Source organism: Canis aureus, chromosome 21 (assembly GCF_053574225.1).
Source record: "Canis aureus isolate CA01 chromosome 21, VMU_Caureus_v.1.0, whole genome shotgun sequence".
NCBI classification, from domain to species: Eukaryota; Metazoa; Chordata; class Mammalia; order Carnivora; family Canidae; genus Canis; species Canis aureus.
The window spans coordinates 21,951,194-21,976,481 of NC_135631.1; the positions used below are offsets into that span (position 1 = coordinate 21,951,194).

Consider the following 25,288-nt stretch of genomic DNA (forward strand, 5'->3'; position numbering starts at 1 on the left):
TAGCCAGGGCCCCAGTGTAGGGCAGATGGAGCACAGAGGGCATGATGCCTGGGAAGAGCTTCCCAAAGGCTGGGGGGCCCTTGGAAGGAATGAGGTCTGCCCTATTCAGTTCTCTGTGCCAAATTCCTAAGCAGCCTGATTTCTGGGGAAACTCCCTAACTGCTGGTATGGCAGTACCACAAGTGGAAATCAGCAAGGCATAGTGGAGAACACAAGGAGATTTGGGTCTTGTTGAATACTGGCTCCCCCCAAATCCCGTCAGACTACCTGCAGCTAAGACAAGGTTGAGTTTATTGCTTGCTTCAGTCAGGCAAACATTGGAGTTTGCCTTGATGGAGTCTTAGCATCTCAGAGTAGGAGAGTACAGTTGAGGTATTTACAAGGTTTTGAGGGTTCTGGATTAGGATTGGATGAGGATTAAGATTGAAAAGTTTCAGATTAGGGGATGTAGTGAGGCAAGAGGGTCTTGGAGTATCAAAAGTCACTTGATGCTATACACTGAAAAATTGTGCAGTTTTAAGTAGGTTTGGAGGAAGTTAGTTGCAACTTTTGTCTTCCTGGCTAAGAGTTCCCTGGAAGAGTAAAGTCATGTGGATCAAGGCCGTGGAGTGGGAAAGTCCTGCCAGGAAAGTCAGCTGAATGGTCACATCTGTGTAGACAGTGAGCTGTGTGGGTGTAGACAATATTCAGTTCTCGTTCCAACTCCTGGCAGTAGCTTACCAATGGAGTGACCTGTCACTACCTGTGAAATGGAGATATTCAAACCTGCTTTACAAGATATTTTTGAGGATTGAATCCTATGATATGTATAAAGTACTTTGAACAGAGTAAGTTTTCAGCTATGGGTGAGTTTCTGAGCTTTCAGAAATAGCTTCCAAAACTATCTTGAAGAACTAGGCCCCTGCGCAATCATGACGCTGCCATCATAGCTGGTGGTTGGAGAATCATGCTGCTGTAGGCCACAGCCCAGGGCCCCCAGAGTGGATATGCTGCACCCTGCCTTTCTCTGCACATGGCTTATCTCCAGACCAAAATCTTGTGCAATGTATCTACTTGATGGAACCCAATTCGCACTCAAAACCCCAACTGCAGGGGCATTCTGGGAAATAAAATTTTTGTTTTTCTAACCTCTATATTCTAGAAACAGGCTGGATTGGGTGTTGAGCAAAGCACTTCATGTTATCCAACACAGCATGCTATTAAAACCTTACTGTCAAGTCAGGGTGGCTTCCTGAGTGAGTAGCCTCAGGCACTGGCCTCTCCTCTTTCCCCATCCGTATCGTTTCCCTGACCATTTAAAGTCTTCATCTCCAAAAGGAGCAGAAGCAAAGAGAAGTGAAATAAATTTTTGTACCTTGCTTCTTGCAGATAAAAGAGGAGAGGTTAAAGACCAGTGGCTACTGGTATAATGAACAGATCACCAGAGTTGAAGAATTACACCCGTGTGTCCATCCAGGTTCATTGTTCCCATTCTGCCTACCCCTGGCTTTGGGCAAGGTGCTTTTCCCCATGACCCAGATGTGGCATCTATCCTTCTTCTCCCACCTACCCCCTCCACCCCTACTACACCTTGTGCTTAGCCTGCTAAGTATTTAGTTATTCATTGATTATGCCATGTCACACAGTGGCATGAGAAGTAGGTATCTCCATTGTGCCCCCAAACATTTCCCACCGCCATCTCGCAAATCCCTATGAGATATGTTCTCTGAATGAGGAAGGGCAAGAGTGGTGTTTGAAGAAAGCGAAAGCCTGGGTTTCACCTGGGTTTTTTGCTTTAGGACTGCCCATTTCCCTGCTGTGTTTATTGGTCTATTAGGGCTACCATAACAAAATACCATAGACTGGGTGACTTTAACCACAGAAATTAATTTTCTCACAGTTCTGGAGGCTAGAAGTCCAAAATCAAGGTGTTACCAGGCTTGATTTCTCCCAAGGCCCCCCTCCTTAGCTTGCCAAAGACTGCTTCCTTGTTTTGTCCTCCTGTGGCCTTTTCTCTGTGTGTAGGCGTCCCTGGTATCTTTCTCTTCTTATAAGAATAACAGTCTACTTGGATTAGGGCCCCGCCCTTATGATATCATTTAGCCTTGATTACCTCTAGCAAGGCCCTATGTCCAAATCCAGTCACGTTGGGTGTTAGGGCTTGAAAATGAATGAAAAGTAATTGCAAACAACATTGAATAATTGTGACTTTCAGTTGTTCTGTATCAGTTAAATTTTTGTGCTCTTTTCCCTGTGTATGTGGTGGTTCTATTTTTCTCCAATAAAACTTTTATTTAAAAAAAAATGAATAGGGGGGAGGTGTTGCATAATTTGATCTACAACACTATGTGATCTTAGATAAGTCACTTAACCTCTGGCTTTAGTTCCCTAAGGTATAAAATGAAAGGTTTGGGGCATATGGCTTCCTTTGTGCTCTTTGATTCTCTTATCTCTTTGGGAGAGTTCAGCTCTTAAATATTAATTGAGAGGGTGACTTGTTTTCTAGAGTGAGACCAGTGGGTTATGTCACCTTCTCTGTGACCTTGCCTGTCCACTGAGGAATCCCTAACTGCTGGGCTTCCATCGCTCTTCTAGCACTTTCCATACTCACCGCATTGTGTTTGTAATGATTTGCTGGCACATCTGTCTTCCCCACAGTCTTTGCAGACAAGATCTCCCTTCCTTATGTTAGCTTGAGGGGGAAAGGCCACTCCTGCCATGGAGGAATTGCAAACAGAAGATACCAAAGCCATATTCTAGGCCCTGCTTTTGTTTTTGTTTGTGCATCTTACCTCCGATGGGCACCCTGCTCCCTCTTTATTCTCAGCCCTCACCCCATTGCCAAAACTGACAGTTTATTTTATTTCCAGTGGTAACAGGACTACATCAGATAACATCTGTGATGTTCAAGAAAGTACAGATAGGTGAAGGGGGTTAACAGTTGCAAAATTCCAGTTATAAAATAAATAACTAACAAGGATATAAAAGTACAGCATTGGGAACACAGCGGATTTAAAAAAAAAAAAGTACACAGTCAAGCAAGCTCACATGTTATTACAAAGAAGAGCTACTGACTTTGTTAGGCGGCAGAAAGGGGCCTCTCTGGAAGAGAAGGTTAATGTTCATTTTCACAGTGAACTATAAAAGGTCATAAGGAGCAATAAAATTTTCATAGTGCTTATGCTGTCTCCTCTTACTTGGCCTGTGTTCCTGATCCCGTCTAAGGCAGGAGGTATGTGATTTAGAGCCTTAGTTGATCTGCATAATCCATTAAAATGTCACTTTTTTAATTGCAGAAGCTATTCCTCTGCAGTACACACCTGCTGCTGCTGGAATTTATAGCCAGGACACAGTGTGATTTGTGTTTGGAATGAATGTAGCCATCTCTACCATCCTGAGCTGCCCTCAGTAATGTTGCTCTGACTGTCCTCAGAAACTGGAGGCAAGTAGAAATGAGTCCTCCACCAGGAAGTTCTGTTCTCCACCTAGCACCTCTGTGGACTCACTTCCCTGCTTCAGAAATTACTCTGCTGGTGCCATGTTTACACAGGGGAGAAATGTATGTGCAGCATCAGGTAAGAAGTGATTTTGAAGGCGGCTTTGGAAATTGATTGCTGATAGCAGATTGGTGGTCATGGTTGGACCAAGAAAATGCAGAAGGAGCTTTCCTTAGTGTACATCATCGGGAATGGCTTGGACAGCATAGAGTGGCTCGCTTCTAAAATCGCAGGACTGTGTGCCTCTAAAGTACCAGATTTTAGGCACACTGATATTGGACTCACGCTTTTGAGATGTTCACCAGAAAGACAAGCGCTCCTAGAACAGGGGGAGGCAGCTGTGAAAGCAGAGGTGTGCTGATGCTGGAGAGGATGTGGACATAGCCAGAGAAGAGAGGGAGTCTGAGATGCTTATGAAAATCACCTAAAGCATGGAGATGTGATGGTTCAGAGCTCCTGGTGGGTAAGAAACAAGCTGAACCAAGTGCTGTTCCTCTGAGTCAACTGTGGAGCTTCTTCAAGTATGGATAGCCTAGATCCTGGAGAGTCTGGCTCAGTAGGTCTGGGATGGCTGTACCCAGAAGCTAAGCCAGGTTTTGGGAACCACCAAGATGAGAAACAGGAAGGAAAGCATGACACTGCGAGTAGCATGACACTGTGTAAAGAGTGTGGGCTCTGGAGTCACATGGTCAAGTTCAAGTCCCACCTAGGCAAATCACCACTGGAAACCCCATTTCCTGTACTCTTTCCAAGTGTGCTTTTCTGGGCCTCAGAAACTGGAAAACTAAAAATTCCTTTTCCAGGGCTTTCATACAGGTAGGGATCTGGATATAAGCTAGGGTCAGCTAATCAGAGGAACTTCCGTGATACCCAGAATCAGAGGTTACACCTCTGCTACTACTCTTTCTCCAGGATAGCAAAGGCATGACTATGTTGGCTTCTTTTCTGTGGCATCCCGACTCTTTGGATGTACTCCTGGAAGCTTAAGCCATTCCTTAAGCTATTTATTTATTATCCCTGGTAAACCCCTTCCTGCTTATCCTGCTTGTCTGTAATGGAAATATAGCTGATACACAGGGACAATAATATTTTAGTCAAAGTGTTGTTGGGAGGATTAATGAGATAACATATGTCAGATATCCATAAGCAGGTAGCCCTCAGTAAAATTAAACACTTTCCAGAAAGGAACAAAATTTCCAACCAGAAGACCCTAGAGGAGACTTTTGGAGGATTTCTTGTGAATCAGGGAATCAGTCATGTGGTATTACTGAGCATCTGTGTGCACTTGTATCTCAACGTTGAAATTCATGGTTACCTGGGTGTGTCCAAGCTACCTGATAATTCATACCACAAAACACAAAGCCTTGGCACCCAAAATGGATGACTGTAAAATCCAATCCCAAATACATATTCCTGTTGGAGTGTTTTGTAGAACCTGTACCTGGAATCTCCTTGCACAATAGGCATATGTCAAGGACACAGGCTCTGGAGTCAGCTGCACAAGTTCAAATGCCTTGTTCCCCTCTTTAGCTTAGGTTAGTAACTCTTACATACTCTTTTCAACTCTCTGAGCTCAGCTGTAAGATGAGGGTATTGAGAGCATCTACCTTAGCGTCGCTGTGAGGCTTGAATGAATTAATGCATCTGAAAGACTCAGCCTAGCAAGGCACAGTGCAAGTATGTATATAATGAATGTTAGCTATTGGTAGATTGAGAATGATCTAGATTTATCTAGAATGCTCTATCTAGAATGATTTATCTAGAGTGCTTCTTCTGAGTAAGAACTTTGCCTTGGGCCTTTTTCACAAGCTAGTTTGCCATTTCTCCTGGATAACCTAGACAATGTACAGCTGTAGGTATAGGCCTATCTCAGAATATTCTGATTTTAACGCTGTAGATGACTAGATAAAATTCCAGTGGCTAGATTGTCTAGTTCATTATATTATTGCAAGAAATATTCATTAAAAGATGATCATATGTAGGTTTAAAAGTAGGCAAGAAGTATAGATATCCTGGCATTTTTCTCAGAGTGACTGGATGTTTAACAATTTAGTGGACAGGGATAATAATTATGCTACAGTGGGATCGTTATTATTATTTTGTATAAACACATTTAGACTTTTGAATTTAGCTAGCATTTTGTTAAAATATTTACCTTTCCGTGCTGCAGTGGTGATAATGATTAAATAAATATTATAGCCATTTTTTCCCCAGACAGTATGGTTTATTTCTGTCTCATAAGTATTCCAGAGAAAGGAGGTGCAAGGCAAGGAGGTGGTTCTGCATCATGAAGCCATCCAGAGACCCAGGTTCTTTTCTCTCACTGTTTAGCAAGTTCCTTGTTTATGAAGTCGAAGCTGGCTTACCAGTTACATATCTTATGTTCCAACCTGAAGGAAGGGTATGTAAGAGTACAAGGATAGCATTTTCTTTTTTTAATTTAATTTTATTTATTTATTCATGAGAGACCCAGAGAGAGACAGAGACATAGGCAGAGGGAGAAGCAGGCCTCCCATGGGGAACGCAATGCAAGACTCAATCCCAGGACCCTGGGATCATGACCTGAGCCAAAGGCAGACGCTCAGTCACTGAGTCCCCCAGGAGCCCCCAGCATTTTCTTTGTACAAAAAGAGCATTACTTTTGCTCATGTTCCATTGGTGAGAACTGAGTCACATGGTCACACCTCTCTGCAAAGGATACCCAATCTTTTTTTTTTAATTTAATTAATTTATTTTTAAAATTCCATTATAATTAACATATCATGTTATATTAGTTTCAGGTGTACAATATAGTGATTCAACAAGTCTTTACAGTACTCAGTGCTCATCACAGTAAGTGTACTCTTAATCCCCTTCACCTTTTTCACCCATTCTCCCCAACCATTAGTTTGTTTTCTATATTTAAGAGTCTGGGTTTTTTTGTCTCTTTTGTTCTTTATTTGTACACATGACTGAAATCATATGGTATTTGTCTTTCTCTGAGTGACTTTTTAAAAAAATTTTATTCATGTATTTATTTGAGAGAGAGAGCACATGCATGGGGGCACTGAAGCAGGGAGTGGGGGCAGGAGGGCGGTAGAGGGACAAGCTGACCTCGTACTGAGCGTGGAACCAATGTGGGGTTCGATCTCACAACCCTGGGACCATGACCTGAGCCTCAATTGAGAGTTGGGCCCTCAACAGACTGAGCCACCCAGGCGCCCCTCTCTGAATGACTTATTTCACTTTGGGTCTCAGGGTACTTATACTCTCTAGATCCATCCACGTTGCAAATGACAAGATTTCATTCTTTTTTATGGCTGAGTGATACTGCATTATGTGCGTGCGCATGCGTGCCATATCTTCTTTTTATCTACTCCATAGTAGACTGTTTTCTAAACCTTTTTAACACTTTGTCTCCTTCACCATCAGCTATGGCAGAAAGGTAGTTCATAGCTGAGAAAACTGAGGCACAGAGACAGGTAAAATGACTTGCCCAAGGTCACACAGCAAGTACCTGTAGAGCTGGGCTTTTCATCCGGTCTGTTAGATCCCAGGGCTCATGTTCATACCCACTGAAACTGAAGAGAGAAAAGAGAAAAGAAAGCTGAAAAAACATTGCACAGAGTAGAGAAGCCTCTGTGTATGGAACCTTGACACAATGTCCCTGCCCCTGCACACTGTGCTCCGTTGATAATGTGGTGCAGTTGACCTCAGGACATGAGGGACAGAGGCCCTCAGCAGTGCCTTCTCCTGGGTTCTCCCCACACAGTGGTCCGAAGTGTCAGCTGGGAAGCTTTCCTTTCAGTCTCTAGATTTATAATAAAACCTTATCAAGCATCTTCAAGGAAAAGTGAATTTCAAGTGTTATGAGATGTTTGGGCCTACAAAAATGAGTAAAATGTAAATAAAGTAAGTATTTTGCAGCTTAATAGAAGATTCTGTCATAGAGAAATGGAATCTTATTCTGGAGGGGTCAGAGTTTTTTCTCACCAAGGTGGAGGGGGTGGTGGTGGTTGGCAATTGTACATAAGCTTTTGATGGTCAAGTCTTTGGTTGCTAGTAACATTTACACATGCTGAATCAGAAATGAGGATTTTCCTGGAAGGCTGCAGAGGATACATCCCAGGAGAGAATACAGCTGGGCTTGGTGGGAGAAGAACCATCATCTCAAGGGCTGGCCAACTTCCTCTTCTGTCTGTCTGTCTTTCTATCCCTCTTCCTTTGCCCCACACATTCTCTCATCTCTGCTGCTCTCTGTCCTCTCCTTTATGTTTCTCTGGGCCCATGGTATTTTGGAGCCCAGTGTCCCACACATAATCAACTGAACACTTCTGTGGTTCGGGACAACCTGATTGCGGCAAGGCCAGAAGTGACTGACTTCCCCTGGGGCCAGTGTTCACTTGGCTGATTGGCGATAGGGGATGGTAGTGAACCAACTTAAAGTTTTTAAGAGAGAGTATTTTGTAGAGAAGGGGCTGTGTGCTGGACGGATGTTCCAAAAGGTGACTTCCACAGCCGGACACAATGACTATTTATTGATCATTTACCTTATACAAGACCCTCTTCTATCTGAAGATGGAAATCAAGACATCCTCAACTATTCCATATTCATACCCCAGTCTAAAGCATCTGGACAGACAGGTGTCCAAGGAGGTAAATAACAAAGGAAGATGAAGCTACAGCTCTCTCTGTGCCAATAACAAGGGCGCCTTGCTTGGAAAGTGGAGTTGTGTCGCAGCGTGAGCTACCCAACTGCTCCTCACTGTTCCAGCCATCTCTTTTGAGGCATCTGGTTTACTGAAAGATTTACAATCTGGAAAACACCAGAGGTTTATCTCCTTAGAGCTTAAACATTAAACATGGTTTCAGAGTAAACTGGAAGAAGAATAAACTCAGCAAAACTAGACTGAGAGTTTATGCAAAATCACTGAAAAAATATGAAACAATGAAAAATCTAGTCTGGACAGTTAGTTTCCCAGAAGGCGTGGTGGAAGCCACCAACTGGTCAACCCTTCAACTGCATTATGTTTACAGGTCTTGGTTGACAGCGCTGGCCTTGGTGACATCTCCAGAGGATTTTCCCCTCACTGTTCTCATTTTCTGTGTCAGATTTGTAGGACTTCACTGAAAATCCAATCGCTACAAAAATGAATTGTCTTTTAGAAAAGTTGATTTCTTCTGACTTGGTATCATTTTGCTTTTGTAAGAGGAGCCTATGGAGTAGACTTTGAAGAGGCTTTGCCTAAACACTTGCTGGTGCTTTACTTAATCACAGTTTTATGAACTCTTTGCACACTACCAGCCAATTTTACAGCCTCAGAATCTTGCTCAGGAGACAGACACTGATTTTTCCTGCAGTTGATTTTAAAGGCTTTACCATCTGGGATTTTTAGTAACTTGTGAATAGCAAATGGATGCCATGTTTTCAGGATTTTGTAGTCCAAACTGTAGGAGTGGTTTTGCAGGAAATGCCTGTTAATAAATAAATAACATAAATGTGTTTCACGTTCATTTGTGGAGCTAGTAATCAAAATAGATTTTAATAACTGATATCTTGTTTAATTATTGCCTGAATGCCTAACTTAGTGGATAAAAGGCAAGTGTTAGTGTATTGATTTGGATTTCCTGAGAACATTTAACCCCTAATAAAAATACCATTTATCTTCCCCTCTCCCACAGCAGTATTACTATGTTCAGAAAATAGAAACCAGCCAGGGGTTAATTGACTTAATCAGGGATTATATTTGCTTGCAAGGAGCAGAACGCATCTGAACTAAAAAGGCTTATATTTTGGAAAGCATGCTAGGGTATCTCCTGGAATCCAGTGGTTTGGAGTATGGCTGAGTCTGCCCAAAATGTGGAACCAGAGCAGCTAATCTCTCTTAGTTTCTCTTATTAGGGTCACACTCAGAGGTCATTGCATCTTTTCTGTTCCCTCTTTCCAAATCAGCGTGTTTTTTTTTTTTTTTTTTTGTGGCATATGTGAGCACCAAACATGGCTTTCTGTCTTCCGTCACTTCCCTAGTCAAGAAGCCAATATGGGATGATAAGGTCTGTGAGTCCCAGTTTCAAATTCCTGGAGAAAAGTTCAGTTATCCATTCCTGGTCCAAGCATCTGTGGCCAGGAAGCCACAGTCACGTAATTAGCAGTCTGCTCAGCAAGAGCTGTGAGAGCTGATGCTCAAGGATAGAGTGGGGCAGGTGATACAATGAGGTCCTCTCAGGTGGGTGGTGAGGAGGAAATCATCAGTGTCTTCGATTCCCCAGGTGTGGAAAGAGCTGATTTGCATACCTGGAAATGACTTCTGTTCCCTGGCCCATCTCTCTTTAATCCTCCTGATTTGTTCCTGTTCTTCATTGGTCATACTTTCGCCTCTTCCCTTTGCTTGTCCTCATTTCACTTTCTGTCTCCTGTCTCTCAGTTGATGCTTCAGAAAAGTAATATGTCTGGTGGTGGAAAGAGCTCTGTCAGAGGCAATCCAAGAGCAGCCTCTCATTCAAGACTTAACCAGTGCTAGACCTTGGGCAAGTCACTTAATCACCCTCAGCCCTGGTTTCATTTTCTGAAAATGAATGGACGTAGGCTGAGAGAAACCTTAGAGATCACCTTTCCCAGGGTGCTAAATATCTGTCTACTGACACTGTCATTCTACAAGTACAGCACCCATGGCAGACATTGCTAATTGAGCCCAGCATGCTTCCCTGTTGATCCAGGACTGTGTTTAGAATCCTCCACCACAGTTCAGGCAGTCGCTGCCAATCAGATGGAGGCAATCGACCTTTGAAACGTGACCAATTAGCCATCTCTAAGCAAGACATGGAAGCCCAGATGTCTAACATCTTTTCTTCTTCTCACTTTCCTTAGAGAGATGGGATATGTGAAGCCATTATTCCTAATTCTTGAAATTTTGAAGCACAGAATAACAAATGCCTTCATCTGCCCTTTTCTTCCCAATTATTCATTCTTTTACAAAAACTCTGTTTACTTTCCAACCTCCATCCAATCCAGCCTTTAATTTCTCCTGTGGCTGAAGAATCGACAGTTCTTTTAGCAAAGATGAATCAGCCATGTTTGTCTGGGAGCCTCAGAATTAGCCTGGCTCACTTTGCAACTGTGTGGTGGCAGGCAACAGTGAGAGTTATTTTACTTTTTGAAAATATGTTTTCTGCAGTTATATTTGGACTGGGAAAAAAGATCCTTGCAGTCTCAGCTCAAATTACATTCAATGTTCCTAATTGCTGTTACCCTCAAATATGATAGTGAGTGAGGTCACATCTTCAGTTTACATTTCTTATCTATATTTACAAATGACACAGCTTTGCAACATCTGCTCTGCTTACAGAGCACTCATTTTTGCAGATGATGCAGCTGTAATGGCTGGTGGCACAATTGTTTCCTCGACGACGATGCTGGGAAACAACCCTTCCTTTCTGCCTTTCATGCTGGTTGCCTTTTTAAGTTGCCTTCTGGAGTTCATGTCTCCAGGAGAGATGGGCTTAAACTTCTAAAGCAGCATATTTTTATTATTTTTGCTGAAAGGCTTCTTCCTAGAATAGTTACTGATGGCAGTCTGCCTGTGGCAAGGCCACCCTGTATAATAGCTCTGTAGGTAGGGAAGCTATAGGTCTAAAATAAAGGAGACAAATGTAAAACCTTTGCAAAGGTTGGACCTGGAATAAAATCTGTATCTCTAATGCATAGGCACCCAGTGCTGGCTTTCCAGTCAAGAGCATCCTTGGTGTTCAGAGAACGTGGCCATCCATTTTATTCCTTATTTCCTTGGAAAGGGGTGGTGCTGTAGATGAATGAGAAAGAGTGGGGGTGTGGTTCATACAGACTACATTTAAATGCTTTCCTATTGTTATTTACTTCCATTTTAAAATACGATAAATTAATAAAAGTGAGGACTTAAATACTTTCATTTCTGGAGCCAACTGTCCTTTTGCAGGAAATGCAGAGGATAGAGGAACATGTTCAATTGCACCATGAGCATGCATGGGCCCAGTCCAGACTGGAAACTATAGGTTCTTCATCAGATATGGTATAAGGAAATAAAAGGAATGGAGGGGAAAGCCTGGAGATTAAAAGACACTTAAAAGACATGACTAATTTTTTGTTGTTGTTTTTGGGTAAGATTAATTCATGTTAGGATGAAACTATTTGAAAACGATTTCTTGGCTTAAGCCATGCCACAGTTAATGGGGTTTTATAAATGACTTAATTTTGTAGCACATTCTTGTGCTACAGACAATGAACATGGGGCCCCCAGTCAAAGTGATTTGCTTCAGTCTAAAAGGGAGCCAGTGGGAGAACCGTGGTGAGAATCCAGATTTCCTGGCTCATGTGTGATGCTTCTACTACTTCCCCTGAGGATGATCATTATCATACATTAATTTTATCTTTGAGTTCATTGACATAGATAAAATCACAACAGAGTTGACTACATAGTGGAGACTCTTTGTGTTAATCTGTTCTGTTAATTGCTTTTCAAGAAGATTGGCTCTGACTTTGTCCTGTGTAAAGTGGCCGTAAGCCCAGGAGCTGTAACATTCTCTGACTTATGGATTCACAGAATAAAGTTAGTCTTTTGCTTTCTACTTGCTCTGACGTTATAAAGTTGGTTTCATTGTTCAGCACTATTAAAATGCTCTAAGGTTACAATTAAAGCTATAAAATAATCTTTACTTTTGTTATTAAATTTTATTTTCTCCCCAATAGTTCCTGCACTGATTTAAATTACTTATTTCCAAATATGTAGCACTTTTCTTGGGGAATCCATTCTTAAATAGGCTAGATGTTTTGAAAAGGGGAACTGCTTGATAGAAATCTTCAAATTTTTTAATAAAGACATGTGTACATACAAGCAATTCAGCCAACAAATTCCCTTTACTGAAATAGGTTTTAGGTTAAATTATTCAATATTTCAATCCAGTTTGAGAGAAAATAGATTTTAATGAGGGCTATATAATATGCTATATTATGCTACAGTGACATGTTTGTCATTGATTATTTTTACTTTTGAAAAGAGCCAGGATTTGAGGCTCAATTACAAGTAATTAATAATCCAACCAATGTGCCACAAAAAAAAAATTTTAATTTCTCTTGGTATTTGTAAGAAGTCAACAATACATGCAACTAGTTCACTGGCAATGGTTCTAGCAATTATTTACTGTGAAAATAATAGCAATTCAAGGTGGAAGATAGAAATGTATGTTATTTATCTTCAGATTGTCCTGGTGACGAGGAGGATGAAGGAAAATCCATTGCCAGTGCTGAACAATTATGTCTAACGATTTGGGTTATTACTAGATAGACCAAGGCTTTGGGAGATAGAACAGAAACTTCCATTTATGGAATACATTTAAACTTTATATAGATAGATCTTACTACTACTTTCTACCAAGTAAAAGAAAATGTAATCTCAGAAACTTCTAAATTATAGAATTTTAAAAAAATAAATGCTATCTTGATATCACATGTAAACAGTAGAGCAAATAAACTATTAATGAAAATTATTTGCTCTGAACATGTTGGCTATGTTTTTGAGTTTTGACACTTCTGAAGAGTTTGAAAATTATTGACTTAGAATAAATATTTTCTTCCTTTTTACCTAAAGTTAGTTAAATTGTTATTCAGTCCTAATAGGATCGGTCAATAATTTCTTTTTATAAGCATCTGAATTAACAAATCCTGAAGTGGTGATATTCATTATTAATGAGGTTAGACTTCTGTAGTAAAACTTATGTCTACATCAGTCATCAATGAATATGAATTAAGGATTAATAATAATACTTGTTATTAATATGAGCAGCATATTCTGCTTCTTGGCCCCCACACAGATACTTGCAGGTTTTTAGAGTTTAGTTATAAAAAGAACATCAGTATCCATGAAGTATCACACAGGCTTTCCAGTGGAGCATTTTTCTTGTATGTCTCTAGTCAGGGGGGGAAACAATCAAATTTTTGATATTATCATTTTACCTAAATCAGCTTAGTGCCCAAGAAGACATTAGAGCCAGTTTAATGATAGTTCCTTACATTCGTTATACAGAACTTTACAGATTTCCTGGTATTCACCCTTATGTTCTTTCAAGTGATAAATATCTGTAGAAGAGTTGGGTTTTTTTGTTGCTGTTGTTTTGTTTTTGTGTGTAGAAGAGTTCTGAATAAGTCTGATAAAATATGCAGTGAAACGAGCATACCGGAGCAGAATTTGTCAGCTATGTAATTTCAGAGAACATGTTTTCAGATTTCATGAGGGATTTAGTCCACCCATAAGTTCTCCTTTGGTTTTTCTGTATCTGAAATTGCACAAGGGCAAGGACTTTATACTCTGAAATGATCTTAAGTTAGAGTTTCCTCAAGGTATTCGTCAGAGCAGTGATTCCTTAGGATATTAGCTGGTATCACGCAAAAAAGAAAGAGTTCCACAGTCAACTAGTTTGAGGATTTTCTAGATTAAATATAACTTTTGTTTAAGACTTTTGGAGACTTTGGTGTACTTGTCTGCACTGTGAATCTCCTGGAAGAGATTTCCTAAGCTTTTTTTGAATACAAAACCTTTTTTTCCCCTCAGATTGTCACATGGAACCAATATTTGTGGGAACAGTTGTTGAAACATGGCTACCTTTGCTTATTCTCAGTTTTAGAGACTGTCAGGTTGATTGGATGTCCTTAATACAGGATTATTGTCTTTTCAACCTAACAAAATACTGTGTGAGATGCAAAGTGAATGCAAAGGTCTCTGCCTATCATGAATAACAATGTAGATAATGTAAGGTTGAGGCTGCAAATAATCACCTTTAGGAAAACATTTGAGAGTGCAGAGTTTGGCCTAGGATCATACTCTTTGAACCTTAAATGCAATGAAAAGTCTTAAGTAACATTCTCTTTTTGTGTCTATGTATGCTTTGTGGACTGTTGTGTTGACTGTCAGAGACTTTATACATTTTAATTTATTGATAATTTATGCATTAACTAATTCGTTATTATATATACACATGCATTTTTTATAGAATCGCACAAATGTGATCCTGGAGTATAAATGGGTTTCTACTTCTTTTTTTTTTTTTAAGATTTTATTTATTTATTCATGAGAGACATTGAGAGAGAGAGAGAGAGAGAGAGGCAGAGACACAGGCAGAGGGAGAAGCAGGCTCCATGCAGGGAGCCTGATGTGGGACTCGATCCCGGGACTCCAGGATCACGCCCTGGGCTGAAGGCAGGCACTAAATCACTGAGCCACCCAGGGATCCCCTACTTCTTTTATTGCAATCTTTCTGTCTCCCCCCACACACTTTTGCTTGGCTGCCCTGCATTCATTTACATATTTTGATTATTATTTGTTTACTTAATATATCTTTATTGGATCTTGATATTAAAGCAATACTGGTTTCATAAAATGAATCGGGAACATTTTCATAGATCTCAAAGGCCTGAATTAGTTTAATAACGTTAGCATTACCTTGTTTTTTTAAAAGTTAGGGGGAACTCAGATGAATATATCTGCTCCCGGTGCCTTTTTCAATAGCACCTTCTTTTTCTTATGTTAATTTGTTTAGGTTTCTTATTTCTGGACTAATTTTGTTTGTGATATTTATCCATTTATATATGTGTATTTATTTATTATGAGAACATGAACATTAGGAGAAGTTGTTGCTCTGTCTCTGCCTTCTCCTCTCAGCATCTCAGCTCTAGCTATAGTGAGCTTCATGTGTCAGGTTTGTAAGCAATCTTAATGGGAAAGTGTTTACTTTGCAACTATGCCGAGCAAGTCATTTTAAAAACCACATGCTTGCTTGTGGAAATAAGCAGACTTCAGGGAGAAATCTAACACAGAGGCTCTGTGAGGCATTACTAATGCCAAGAAAGCCAGGTGGATCACCCAGGCACTCATTGGAAAATTATAGCTGGAGACAAGGGATTCATTGTAAGAAGTGTGAACTATTCCTGAGAAGTTAGAATAAGCTGACCACAAAGTGGGAGTATAATAATTTACTGTTATCATAGTTTAGACAAAAGACGTTGACTCTGAAACCTCTTAATTAGATTTTGTGCTCCTTGATGACCATAGTGATAAGCAACTTAGATTAACTGCTGACCATGTACCAGGATGTGTTCCAAATGTTGTACATGGGTTCATGCCATTAGGCCTCAAGATGACCTGTGGGACAGAGATTATTACTGCCCACATCGTGTGAGGAGGAAACTGGCACAGAGAGGTCCGGTCCGTAACTTGCCTAACTTGACACAGCTGGAACAAGGCAGGTGGGCTGTGAAGGCAGCTGCTCTTTTTCCAGGTGCCATACCCTCCCCGGGGACACTTGACTACCTTCCTGGTAAGGTTTACAGCTTGTTAATCTGTGTAAGAGAGTGACTATCTGAGAAAGGATTTGGAAGATAAATCGCTAAGTGATTGAGCAAATAAGGGAGATTATTGGCTCTAATTCTCAGCAGAAAGGGAAAAGTACTCTAATAGAGCTAAAAATGGAGAGTTGTGGGAACAATGACGTGTTAATTATGGGCCTATCACTTAGAAGCAGTTTACATTTACACTTTTCATCATGGTGTGAAGCCCAGTAATATGCCTTTTGCACAACTTTCTAAGGCCCTATTACTGCTTTTCATTCCTACATCTCCTGTCTTTCTTGACTAATGGATTAAAATGGTCTCAACTCCCCTTAGGGCTGTTAGAATGAACTAGTAAAAATGAATAGGAAGGTTTGGAAAAGTTTGCTGATAGGATTGTCCTGTTTGGGAGGATCAGTTAGTTATTGGTGGTTAATTGTATTTTCTGTGGTTGAGTTTAGGCTGTCTACTAGGGTGAGGTGTTTTTTGGTTTGTTTTTGTTTTGTTTTGAAGAGAGGGTGTGAGAGTGGGGAGGACAGTGGGAAAAGGAGAGGGAAGATCCCAAGCAGGCTCTATGCTCAGCACAGAGCCCAAATGGTGCTCTATTTCACAACCCTGAGATCATGACCTGAGCTGAAATCAAGAGTCGGATACTTAATCGACTGAGCCACCCAGGTGCCTCATAGTGGGGTAAGGTTTTTAAACTTACAAATGACCCTATCAGAAAGATCAGAATGATGGCAGAGTGGAGGAGGAGGAGAGAGACTCTGAAGCCCCATTGATTTACTTCTGATACAGATGGTGTTAGAGTTAGATGTGTGTGGTGACCTTTGTCCATAAGAGGAGGCCATTACATCTGTCCCGCTTGCTATACAGCAATTATGATGATAGAATTGGAAGGAGAGGAGGCTATTATTTATAATACTGAAAATATATAAATAACCTGTATCTTTTTTTTAAGATTTTATTTATTTATTCATGAGAGACACACAGAGAGAGAGAGAGAGAGAGAGAGAGAGAGGCAGAGACACAGGCAGAGGGAGAAGCAGGCTCCATGCAGGGAGCCCGATGCGGGAATCGATCCTGGGACTCCAGGATCATGCCCTGGGCCAAAGGCAGTGCTAAATCGCTGAGCCACCCGGGCTGCCCAGTAACCTGTATCTTGATAGTCAAGAGGCAAACAAATTATAATACTGTGTCTTAGCGGGTACTATATGCAGCCTTACCCAATATGAAAAAAATGCTTTAAAATAATGTTAAAAGACCAGAAGCAGGTGCAAAGTTGGATGTGCAATGTGATCACAGGTCTGAAAAGCACATCAACCAAAACTCTTCCAAGAATGAAATGTGGAAGTATAACTCCACATTTCACACTGTGGTTTTCTCCATGTGGTGGGACATGCCTGTGGAGGGGGCTGAGGGACACATGGGACTCTTTTGCTTCAACTTTTCCATCCTTTCTAAATCTTCTGTAATGATCATGTAAAGTGAGGCTTTCAAAAATGAAAGAGCGGGATCCCTGGGTGGCGCAGCGGTTTGGCGCCTGCCTTTGGCCCAGGGCGCGATCCTGGAGACCCGGGATCGGATCCCACGTCGGGCTCCCGGTGCATGGAGCCTGCTTCTCCCTCTGCCTGTGTCTCTGCCTCTCTCTCTCTCTCTCTCTCTCTCTCTCTCTCTGTGACTATCATGAATAAATAAATAAAATCTTAAAAAAAAAAAAAAAAGAAAGAGCAAACGTATTACTGTCTTAACGGGGGGAATCAACTTTATTTTTAAACCTGTTTCACAAAGGATTTGAGAGCGATAAACTTGTTTTTTAAAGAAGAAAATCACTGTGAAAGAGCTTCGGTAGTTAAAAAGCTTCTGTTGAAGCAGTAAACACAGCCTTCTATTTGCTGGCATCACTTCAAGGAGCAGCAATCTGATTGTGTTTAACTGGCACATTGAGAAAGCCCCAGGAGAAACCATGTTAGGAAGAATGTCCCAGATGCCAAATTTCAGAACCATGAGTATGATGCTTCAACATTGCAATGCTGCTGGAGTCATCTCTTTTCACTGTCTGGGAATCAAGGTCTTGGGAGTTTAGAGCTAGCTCAGTAATGTCTGTCAAAGCAGCACCAAAGAGAGACTCCTCATCACACTCAGGAGATGGGGGTGGCTACCATCCTGTCCGGGTCCTTCCAGGAGGACGGCGACAGAGGAAGACCTACTCCTTCCCACATGGAGCAGAGAGCTTTGGATCTGAAGTCAGAGGGGTTGAATCATAGCTGTAGGGTCGCTCTCAGTCTGACCCTGGCCAAGCCAGCATTTAACCTCCCTGGGACATGGTTTGCTCACTTGTAAAATAGGGGGTAATATCCTTTATCCTCTACCTCACAGGTTCCATGAAGAACAAGGTGGGATGAGGGTATGAAAAGATTCTGCAGACTATAAGGGGACCCATAGATGTGTGGGATTGTGACTGTGCATGAGCCGCAAGGCATTTCTGACTTGTGACTTAGTATCCAGGGTCTCTGAGGATGCCTTGGCATGCATCCGAGCCTATGCTGGGCTACACAAGTAATGATAACAACAATATCAATAGTAGCTGGTGTTTTGGGAGCACTGTGTGCCAGGCACTGTTCTAAGGACTTTACATGTGTCACCTCATTTTAAAGATTGGTTGATTGATTTTAGAGAGAGTGAGCGAGTGAGCATAGGGAGAGGGAGGGAAAGAGAAACTTTAGCAGATCCTGCACTGATGCAGGGCTCAATCTCATGACCCTGAGATCATGACCTGAGCTGAAATCAAGAGTCTGACACCCAACTGACTGAGCCACCCAGGTGCCCCTGTATCACCTCATTTTAATACTTAAAACAGTTTAATGGTAATGTAGGTACCAAGAGGTAGGTACTGGAATAGTTTCCATTTTACAAATGAGGGAGAAGCCCAGAAAGGTTAAGTAACTTGAACAGGATCACACAGCTAGCAAATGGGGGAGTGGGGTTGGAATCCAGGCCGTCCGACTCTGAAGTCTGATAGAAAGCTGTAGATATTTTTCTCTGCCATACAAGGAAGAAGGGTTTGGGATACTTGCTTATTAACTGGTTATCTTAGTTTCTTAGATTCAAGAGCTGCTGTTGATCAGGTTTGCTTTTCTTTGAGTGTTGCAATGAAGAAAACCTGCTGGTGGGCAGTGAATGGGACAAAGCGAATGGCTTTGTGACTGGTTGGAAATGGGACCCAGGCTGCCTGTGGGAAGGCATCCTTCTCCTCAGTGTCTCTGGCCATCAGAGGAAGGAGATGCTGTGTGGGAAAGGACTGTGACTATGGCTGCATTTTGCAGGAGTAGTTTAAGGAAACCAGAAAGCGATCCAGGGCAGCATTGGGAGGCTTGAACTTGAGCGGACACTATTTCTTAAGTAGCAGACTCTGATGAGTTTGGAAAGGAGGATTTCTGCTGTTGGGTCTGGGATAAAAACAGCCTTGGACGGAGGCCTGACAGCCCTCGGGACTGAAGGGAGCAGTTCAGGGCAGAGAAAAAGCAGCAGAGGAGCCTGATGTACCTGCGGGCTTTTGCGAGGTTCAGGTTTGGAGGCCAGGCAGCAGGAATAGTTTGAGCACAGCAGCACTGGTCTGGTGTTATGTGCAAGCCCTGGGAATGACATGCTAGTAGCTCTAAGAGCTTTGGGAAGACAGAGGCCCCAACAACCCATCATTATGCATCTTGGTGTTTTTAGTTGGGGCTCAAGGTCTGGGGAGACTAGGGAGGCAGTTCTCATCATTTCTAACATTATGCTTCCAAACCGGGCCAAGCACCTCCTAACCTGTTTTGTATTTCATTAGTTAATGATCCTTCAGTTCAAGGCTAAGTTTAGTCCTGATGGGACTCTACGCAAACTTGATAAGCAAGTTATTTCCAATGACTCCATCTCTGCTCCCCATCTTTCTGTATCCAGAACCTCCTTAAATCTCTTACCATTTAAGCTACTTTCTTTTAAAATTCTTTAGATTACCAGTCTCTTGATCCATCCAAACAGAAGTCATTGTTGGCTTATCCCTAGGATGAGTGATATTTATTTTTTGTTTTTGTGTTTTTATGTGTGTGTGTGTGGTTTTTTGTTTGTTTGAATTGTTTGGATGAGTGATATTTGTAATGTTCAGAAAGGGAGTATATAGAGAGCAAGCTTTCCAAGAGGCCAAGTAGAAGCTGCCTGGCCCTTTGTGATGGTAGCCTTGGGAGTCACGTGACATTGCTTCTGCCATACTGTAATTGGTTGAATGGTCTCAATCCCCCTCATCTCCAAGGGGAGTGGACCTTACCTCTTAATGGGAGGCGTATAGGAGAATTTGCAGCCATTACCAAAACACCCCACACATACACAAACATATTTAAAGGACTACAGTATCTGAGAATTGAAAGGGGTCATAGCGGATGATCTATTTCAGTCCTCTACCATGGCTCAGCTCCTTTTCACAGCTTTCCAGTCCTCCCATGGCTGGACCACTGTGAGGGGGTTGGGGGAGATGACAGGTTCCTTCTGGTCTCTCCTGTCATCCATTCCCACCCCTTCCCAGTCTGTTCTGTTCTTCACTCCATAGCCAGAGTGCTTGTTCTAAAACACAGATTTGCTCCTGTACATCACCCATCTTCACCTCCCCACCTCACTCCACTTCAGACCAGATTTTCCAACTTCAGCTCCCCTTGGCTTGTTTGTTTCTGTCAGATAGTTCTAATGTTTTTCCGTAATAATGGAGAAAGCTCTAGAGGTACTTTCTCTCTCTTTGTTAATTTAAAATGTGACTTTTAAGGGCTCTTAGCCACCTCTGGGCTCATGAATACCATCAACACTGCAGAACCATGGAAAGGGGACCTAAGAGAGAATGGTCAAGAAGGATTTTTTCTCTTTCCCGGCATGAAATTTCCAGCTCTCTGCTCAGTTATGTTCTTGCCTCCTTTCCCGAGGAGCTCCCCATTCGTGGGCCCCTCTCTCCTGGCCTTTCTCCCCACAGCTTCACTCAGGAACTGTGGGTGCTGCCAGTGTGACATCTCTGCGGGTGCTTGTAGTGACGCTGGGTCTTGTGAGATGTCTCTAGTCCTCAGTTGGATGTGAGTAGTTTATTTTTCAGAGAGAAGGATGTCACTGCTGCCAAGCAAGCATAGACAACCTCAGTTACTTGGCTGAGGAAGACTTAGTGGCGTAAAAAGACATTTGCATCCAGAGACACCGTCCTTTCATTTTGCAGTTTGGGTTCTCGGATGAGGTTTATCTGGGCGCCATAGGCCCCGGCAGGTAGCCGCATTCACCTCTGATTTCCTGGGCTGTGAGTTTCACAGTCCAGCCGTTGTAGGTGGTATGGAAATAAGATTGAAGATACACAGGTATCTTCTGCATCTTTGCTTACCTACCACTTCCTCGGAGACCGTGGCTCACCAGCCCTGTCCAGTGGGGCGGCCGCGGCATTTGCATCTGTGTCCTCACGTCGTTGCCTGAATACGTGTACTGAGTGTCCTGTGCTGGGGGCCGCAGCTGTGGGATGGAGAGGTGCCCGTCTGGGCCACCCCTTCTCTCCAGGACCTCCCACAGCAGGCACTTGAGGATTATCCGAGGCCTGACCGGTGGTATTTTGTTTTGCAGGAACAGACAACCTCCAGATAACAGCCAGCCCGACCCCGGCGTCATTTCCTCATGGGAAGGTGTTCCCGATTTCACCAACATGGCCTTTCTCAGAAGTCCAGTCTTCCTCGGCAGTGGCCAGAGTCCAGAGCGTGCTGGGACCGTCCCCCGACAACACCAGCGCGCTGCAGTTCCCCCGAACACCTCCGCCCAAGACGCACCGCAGAGCTAGGGCTCACGGGGACTTCTCTGCTTCCCCTTTCCAAGGAAGTGGCCACAGCGCCCCCCTGGAGCCTTCCAAGGATTCCAGCGAGTCTGTGGTCCACCCGAGACCTCAAGGGGGAAAAGACGCAGCCTCCGAGTCAGGTTTGCCTCACATCAGCATGCTCCCTGCCTTGTCCTCGACCCCATCTCAGCCAGTGTGGGTAGGGACTCCTTCCATTTCAGCCCGGCATTCCCCAAGATCAGACATTCTCCCGTTTCTCCCTCCACGTTCATCCTCTTCATTGGCTCCCAACTCACCTCATTCCATCATCTTTTCTAAACTAGCCGAACAACCCACCAGAGTGCCCTTATTCGCACACACAGCTCCAACTGGCTCCTCTTCAGGTCAGGGCATAGCTAATTCCCCAAACCCGTTTGCTGGGGGCATAAACCAAGCTCCGGCCAAAAATACCCAGGATTTGATAGGCACCCCTCATCTCGGTTTTTCTGGACCCTCAACAGTGCAGCAGCCCAAGCTGCCTCCCGCCGAGGGTCCTCACTCAGCAAGCTCCCCCACACCTGAGTTTCTGAGCTCTGCCCACCTGCCTCCCCCTCCCCTGGCACCTGGAAGTCTTCCTCGGCTTCCAGATGGAACTCCCTCATGGTCGGTGCTGGAAGTGGCTTCAAGGCCTACACCTCCCCGGCCAGTGGAAGCTGGGGTGGCTGAGGGAGCACACAGCGGGGTGTCTTTGGCGGCATCTGAGAGTGAAGCAGCAGCAGCTGTGACCCAGGAGGCCGTGTCTTCACTTTTCCAGACTGCAGGATCAGTGGCCGTGGAAACGACCAGCAGAAAGCTAGCCCCTGCTACTGCAAACGACCCCACTCACCCACTACATTTGTCAGCAGCTCCGGCGAATTCCAAAGGGCCCGTCCTTTTGGGGGATCACAGGTCTCCCTCATTGGTGCCTTCTCCTCTGCCTCTCCCCACAGCCGCCAGCGGAGGGCAAGCCCTCCTTTCCGGGGCATCAGTCAGCACAGCGGCAGACTTTCCCTCGGCGCCCACTTTCCTCCAGCCCGTGCAGAATCCTGCCTCCCCGTCCACTGTGCCCCAGAGGCCAGCTCCCCAAGACGAGGGCAGCGAGCGATCCCCTCCTGCGGCAGCTACAGACTTGCCCCTCTCACGCAAATCTCCCAATCTTCTTCCTATGACTCGGGCACTTCCCCTGCGGGAAGGAGATAGCGTGACAGCTGTTTTAGAGAAAAACGAAAAGGCAAATTGGACAGCTGCTGTCCAGCCCCTTCCAAGTAGAGAGATTCCAAGTCCTCACACTGTAAATGGATTCACCTCAGATTCTAGCACAGATCACATTCCATCTTTTTTCACTGCAACGGCGAGAACAAACCTCCTTCCTTCAGAATTAGCTCTCCCTTCCATGCCCTCCATGCAAAGCACCCAGACTATGTCCCCATCCCCTAGCGTATCCAGCATCAAGCCAGAGACCCATGCATCTGTAGTAGATCACTCCGAGTTGCCAGCTTCAACTTCCCAACAGGTGACAGCATTTCCCTCCTCCACTGAAGTGTATGATTTCTCCGCAGTGAGACATGTGAAAATGCCAGCAACCACAGATGTTTTCTGGAGTTCTCTTTCCACAGAAACTGGATCGCTCTACATAGAGCCAGTGATATCTGGCTTGCCGCAGCAAACAAATTATGATTTAAATGGGCACGCCATTAACTCCACCAGTTGGGAAACTCATTCAGCTTCAACTACTCCTCCCAGTGGTTCAACATCAGCTGCCAGTACAATAAACTCTTCAGATCTCAGAGCTACTGCTGGGCATTCAGTGACTGCAGGAGGCTTTACCATCCAGCATCCAGTCCTTGGTACAAGCACCAGCCAGCCCATTCAACAGTCAGAGGTTACCATGGTTGGAAACCACACAGCCCTCGTGTCCATAACCAATAACTATTCCAGAGACTTCCAAGCAGCAGAGGTTGAAGAGTACACACCCACTAGCCAACAGGCTACGTCTCATCCTCGTCCACAGCTGCCTATGCATCCAACACGTGCTCTTCTGCCAGCCTCTCCAAGCCTAACTTTTACAGCCAACTTGCAGCAAGTGCTTTCAGATGGAATGGACATGAGCCTCTCAATTTCCAGTGATGTCGATCCGTCTCCTGTGACAAGTGCTTCTCCAGCATCCCAGAGTGTCTTGAGATACAACTCTACTGCCGAATCTCCTCCTCTGTCAACCAGGGTCGTATTCAGGACCCCATCCAAAGTTCTGCTGGCTTCTCAGCACCCTGAGAAATGGACAGGTGCAACCACTCGTGCAGGTAGTTTGCTTCTCGGTACCCCCCCAAACAGGTCTGACCGCTTCTGTGGACAAAGGATCTTCACGTTCAACACAGATACCCAGCTTTGCTTAGAAGGAGCAGAAACACACCTTAAGGATGATGAATGAGTTAGCAGCCCCAGATAGTCACGTCCTTGATCCTCTGCTGACTAGTTTTTGAAAAGTACAGTCTCCAACTCAGGATGGTTTGACTTATACAATTTTTCAGCTTTTTACCGGTGCAAAAGCAACATGCATTCAGTAAAAATCATACTTCGGATTTTGAATTTGGATCCTTTCCCAGGCTAGCGATAAGTGGTATGATCCTCTTTCGTGATGCTGGGCAGGGCAGCGAGTCGCAGCGCCCAGCCAGCCATGTGATCATGAGGGTCAACAATGATACAATTACAGCCATCCTGGACCCATGCAACTATTCTTTCACTTTCAGTATGCTATTCAGTAAATTACCTGAGATATTCAACACTTTATTTTAAATAGGCTTGTATTATTTTTTTAAAGGTTTTATTTATTTATTCATGAGAGACACAGAGAGAGAGGCAGAGACACAGGCAGAGAGAGAAGCAGGCTCTGTGCAGGGAGCCCCATGTGGGACACATCCCAGGCCCCCGGGATCACACCCTGGGCTGAAGGCAGACACTCAAGCGTGGAGCCACCCAGACATCCCAAAATAGGCTTGTATTAGATGATTTTGCAAACCCAGTGTGGGCTAATGTAAGTATTGTGAGCATGGGTAAGGTGGGCTAGGCTAAGCTAGCATGTTCGTAAGTTAGCTGTATTACATGCATTTTTTATTTATGGTCATTTCAACTTATGACATTTCTTTTGGGACGTAACCCCATCGTAAGGAGAGGGAGATCTGTATTCAGAATTTATTTTTTTTAATTTTTATTTATTTTATTTATTTATGATAGTCACACAGAGAGAGAGAGAGAGAGAGAGGCAGAGACACAGGCAGAGGGAGAAGCAGGCTCCATGCACCGGGAGCCCGACGTGGGATTCGATCCCGGGTCTCCAGGATCGCGCCCTGGGCCAAAGGCAGGCGCTAAACCGCTGCGCCACCCAGGGATCCCTGTATTCAGAATTTATTTTTTTTTTGAGAGTTTCCATCTATTTTTCAATAACCTCATAAACACAAGCTTACATGTAAATTGAACACCAATAAAAAAGATTTTTTTCTGTATTCAGAATTTAAATGTCCTTATTGCCAACCACAGGTTTCCATAAGTGACACTCTCATTAGGGGTAATTGACTTAATGAACCTAGAGCTGTTTTGCCTAAATTCCAGAGCACAGAGACTTTTCATGCCAGCAAACCCATA

At 43.5% G+C, this 25,288-nt stretch overlaps 1 protein-coding gene across 8 annotated transcripts in view; it reads left to right on the top strand.

The window, feature by feature from the left end:
* The window catches only part of KIAA1549L (KIAA1549 like), a 267,232-nt gene that overhangs the window by 118,353 nt on the left and 123,591 nt on the right, over positions 1-25,288 (top strand). For 5 of the 8 annotated variants that reach the window (XM_077863542.1, XM_077863535.1, XM_077863537.1 and 2 more), the window contains 2 exons: positions 21,427-21,771; positions 23,209-23,949. In XM_077863542.1, the coding sequence (XP_077719668.1) occupies positions 21,427-21,771; positions 23,209-23,949 (1,086 nt within the window). The remainder of the gene's footprint in view (positions 1-21,426; positions 21,772-23,208; positions 23,950-25,288) is intronic. The other 3 variants (XM_077863540.1, XM_077863541.1, XM_077863539.1) reach the window with 2 other exon arrangements.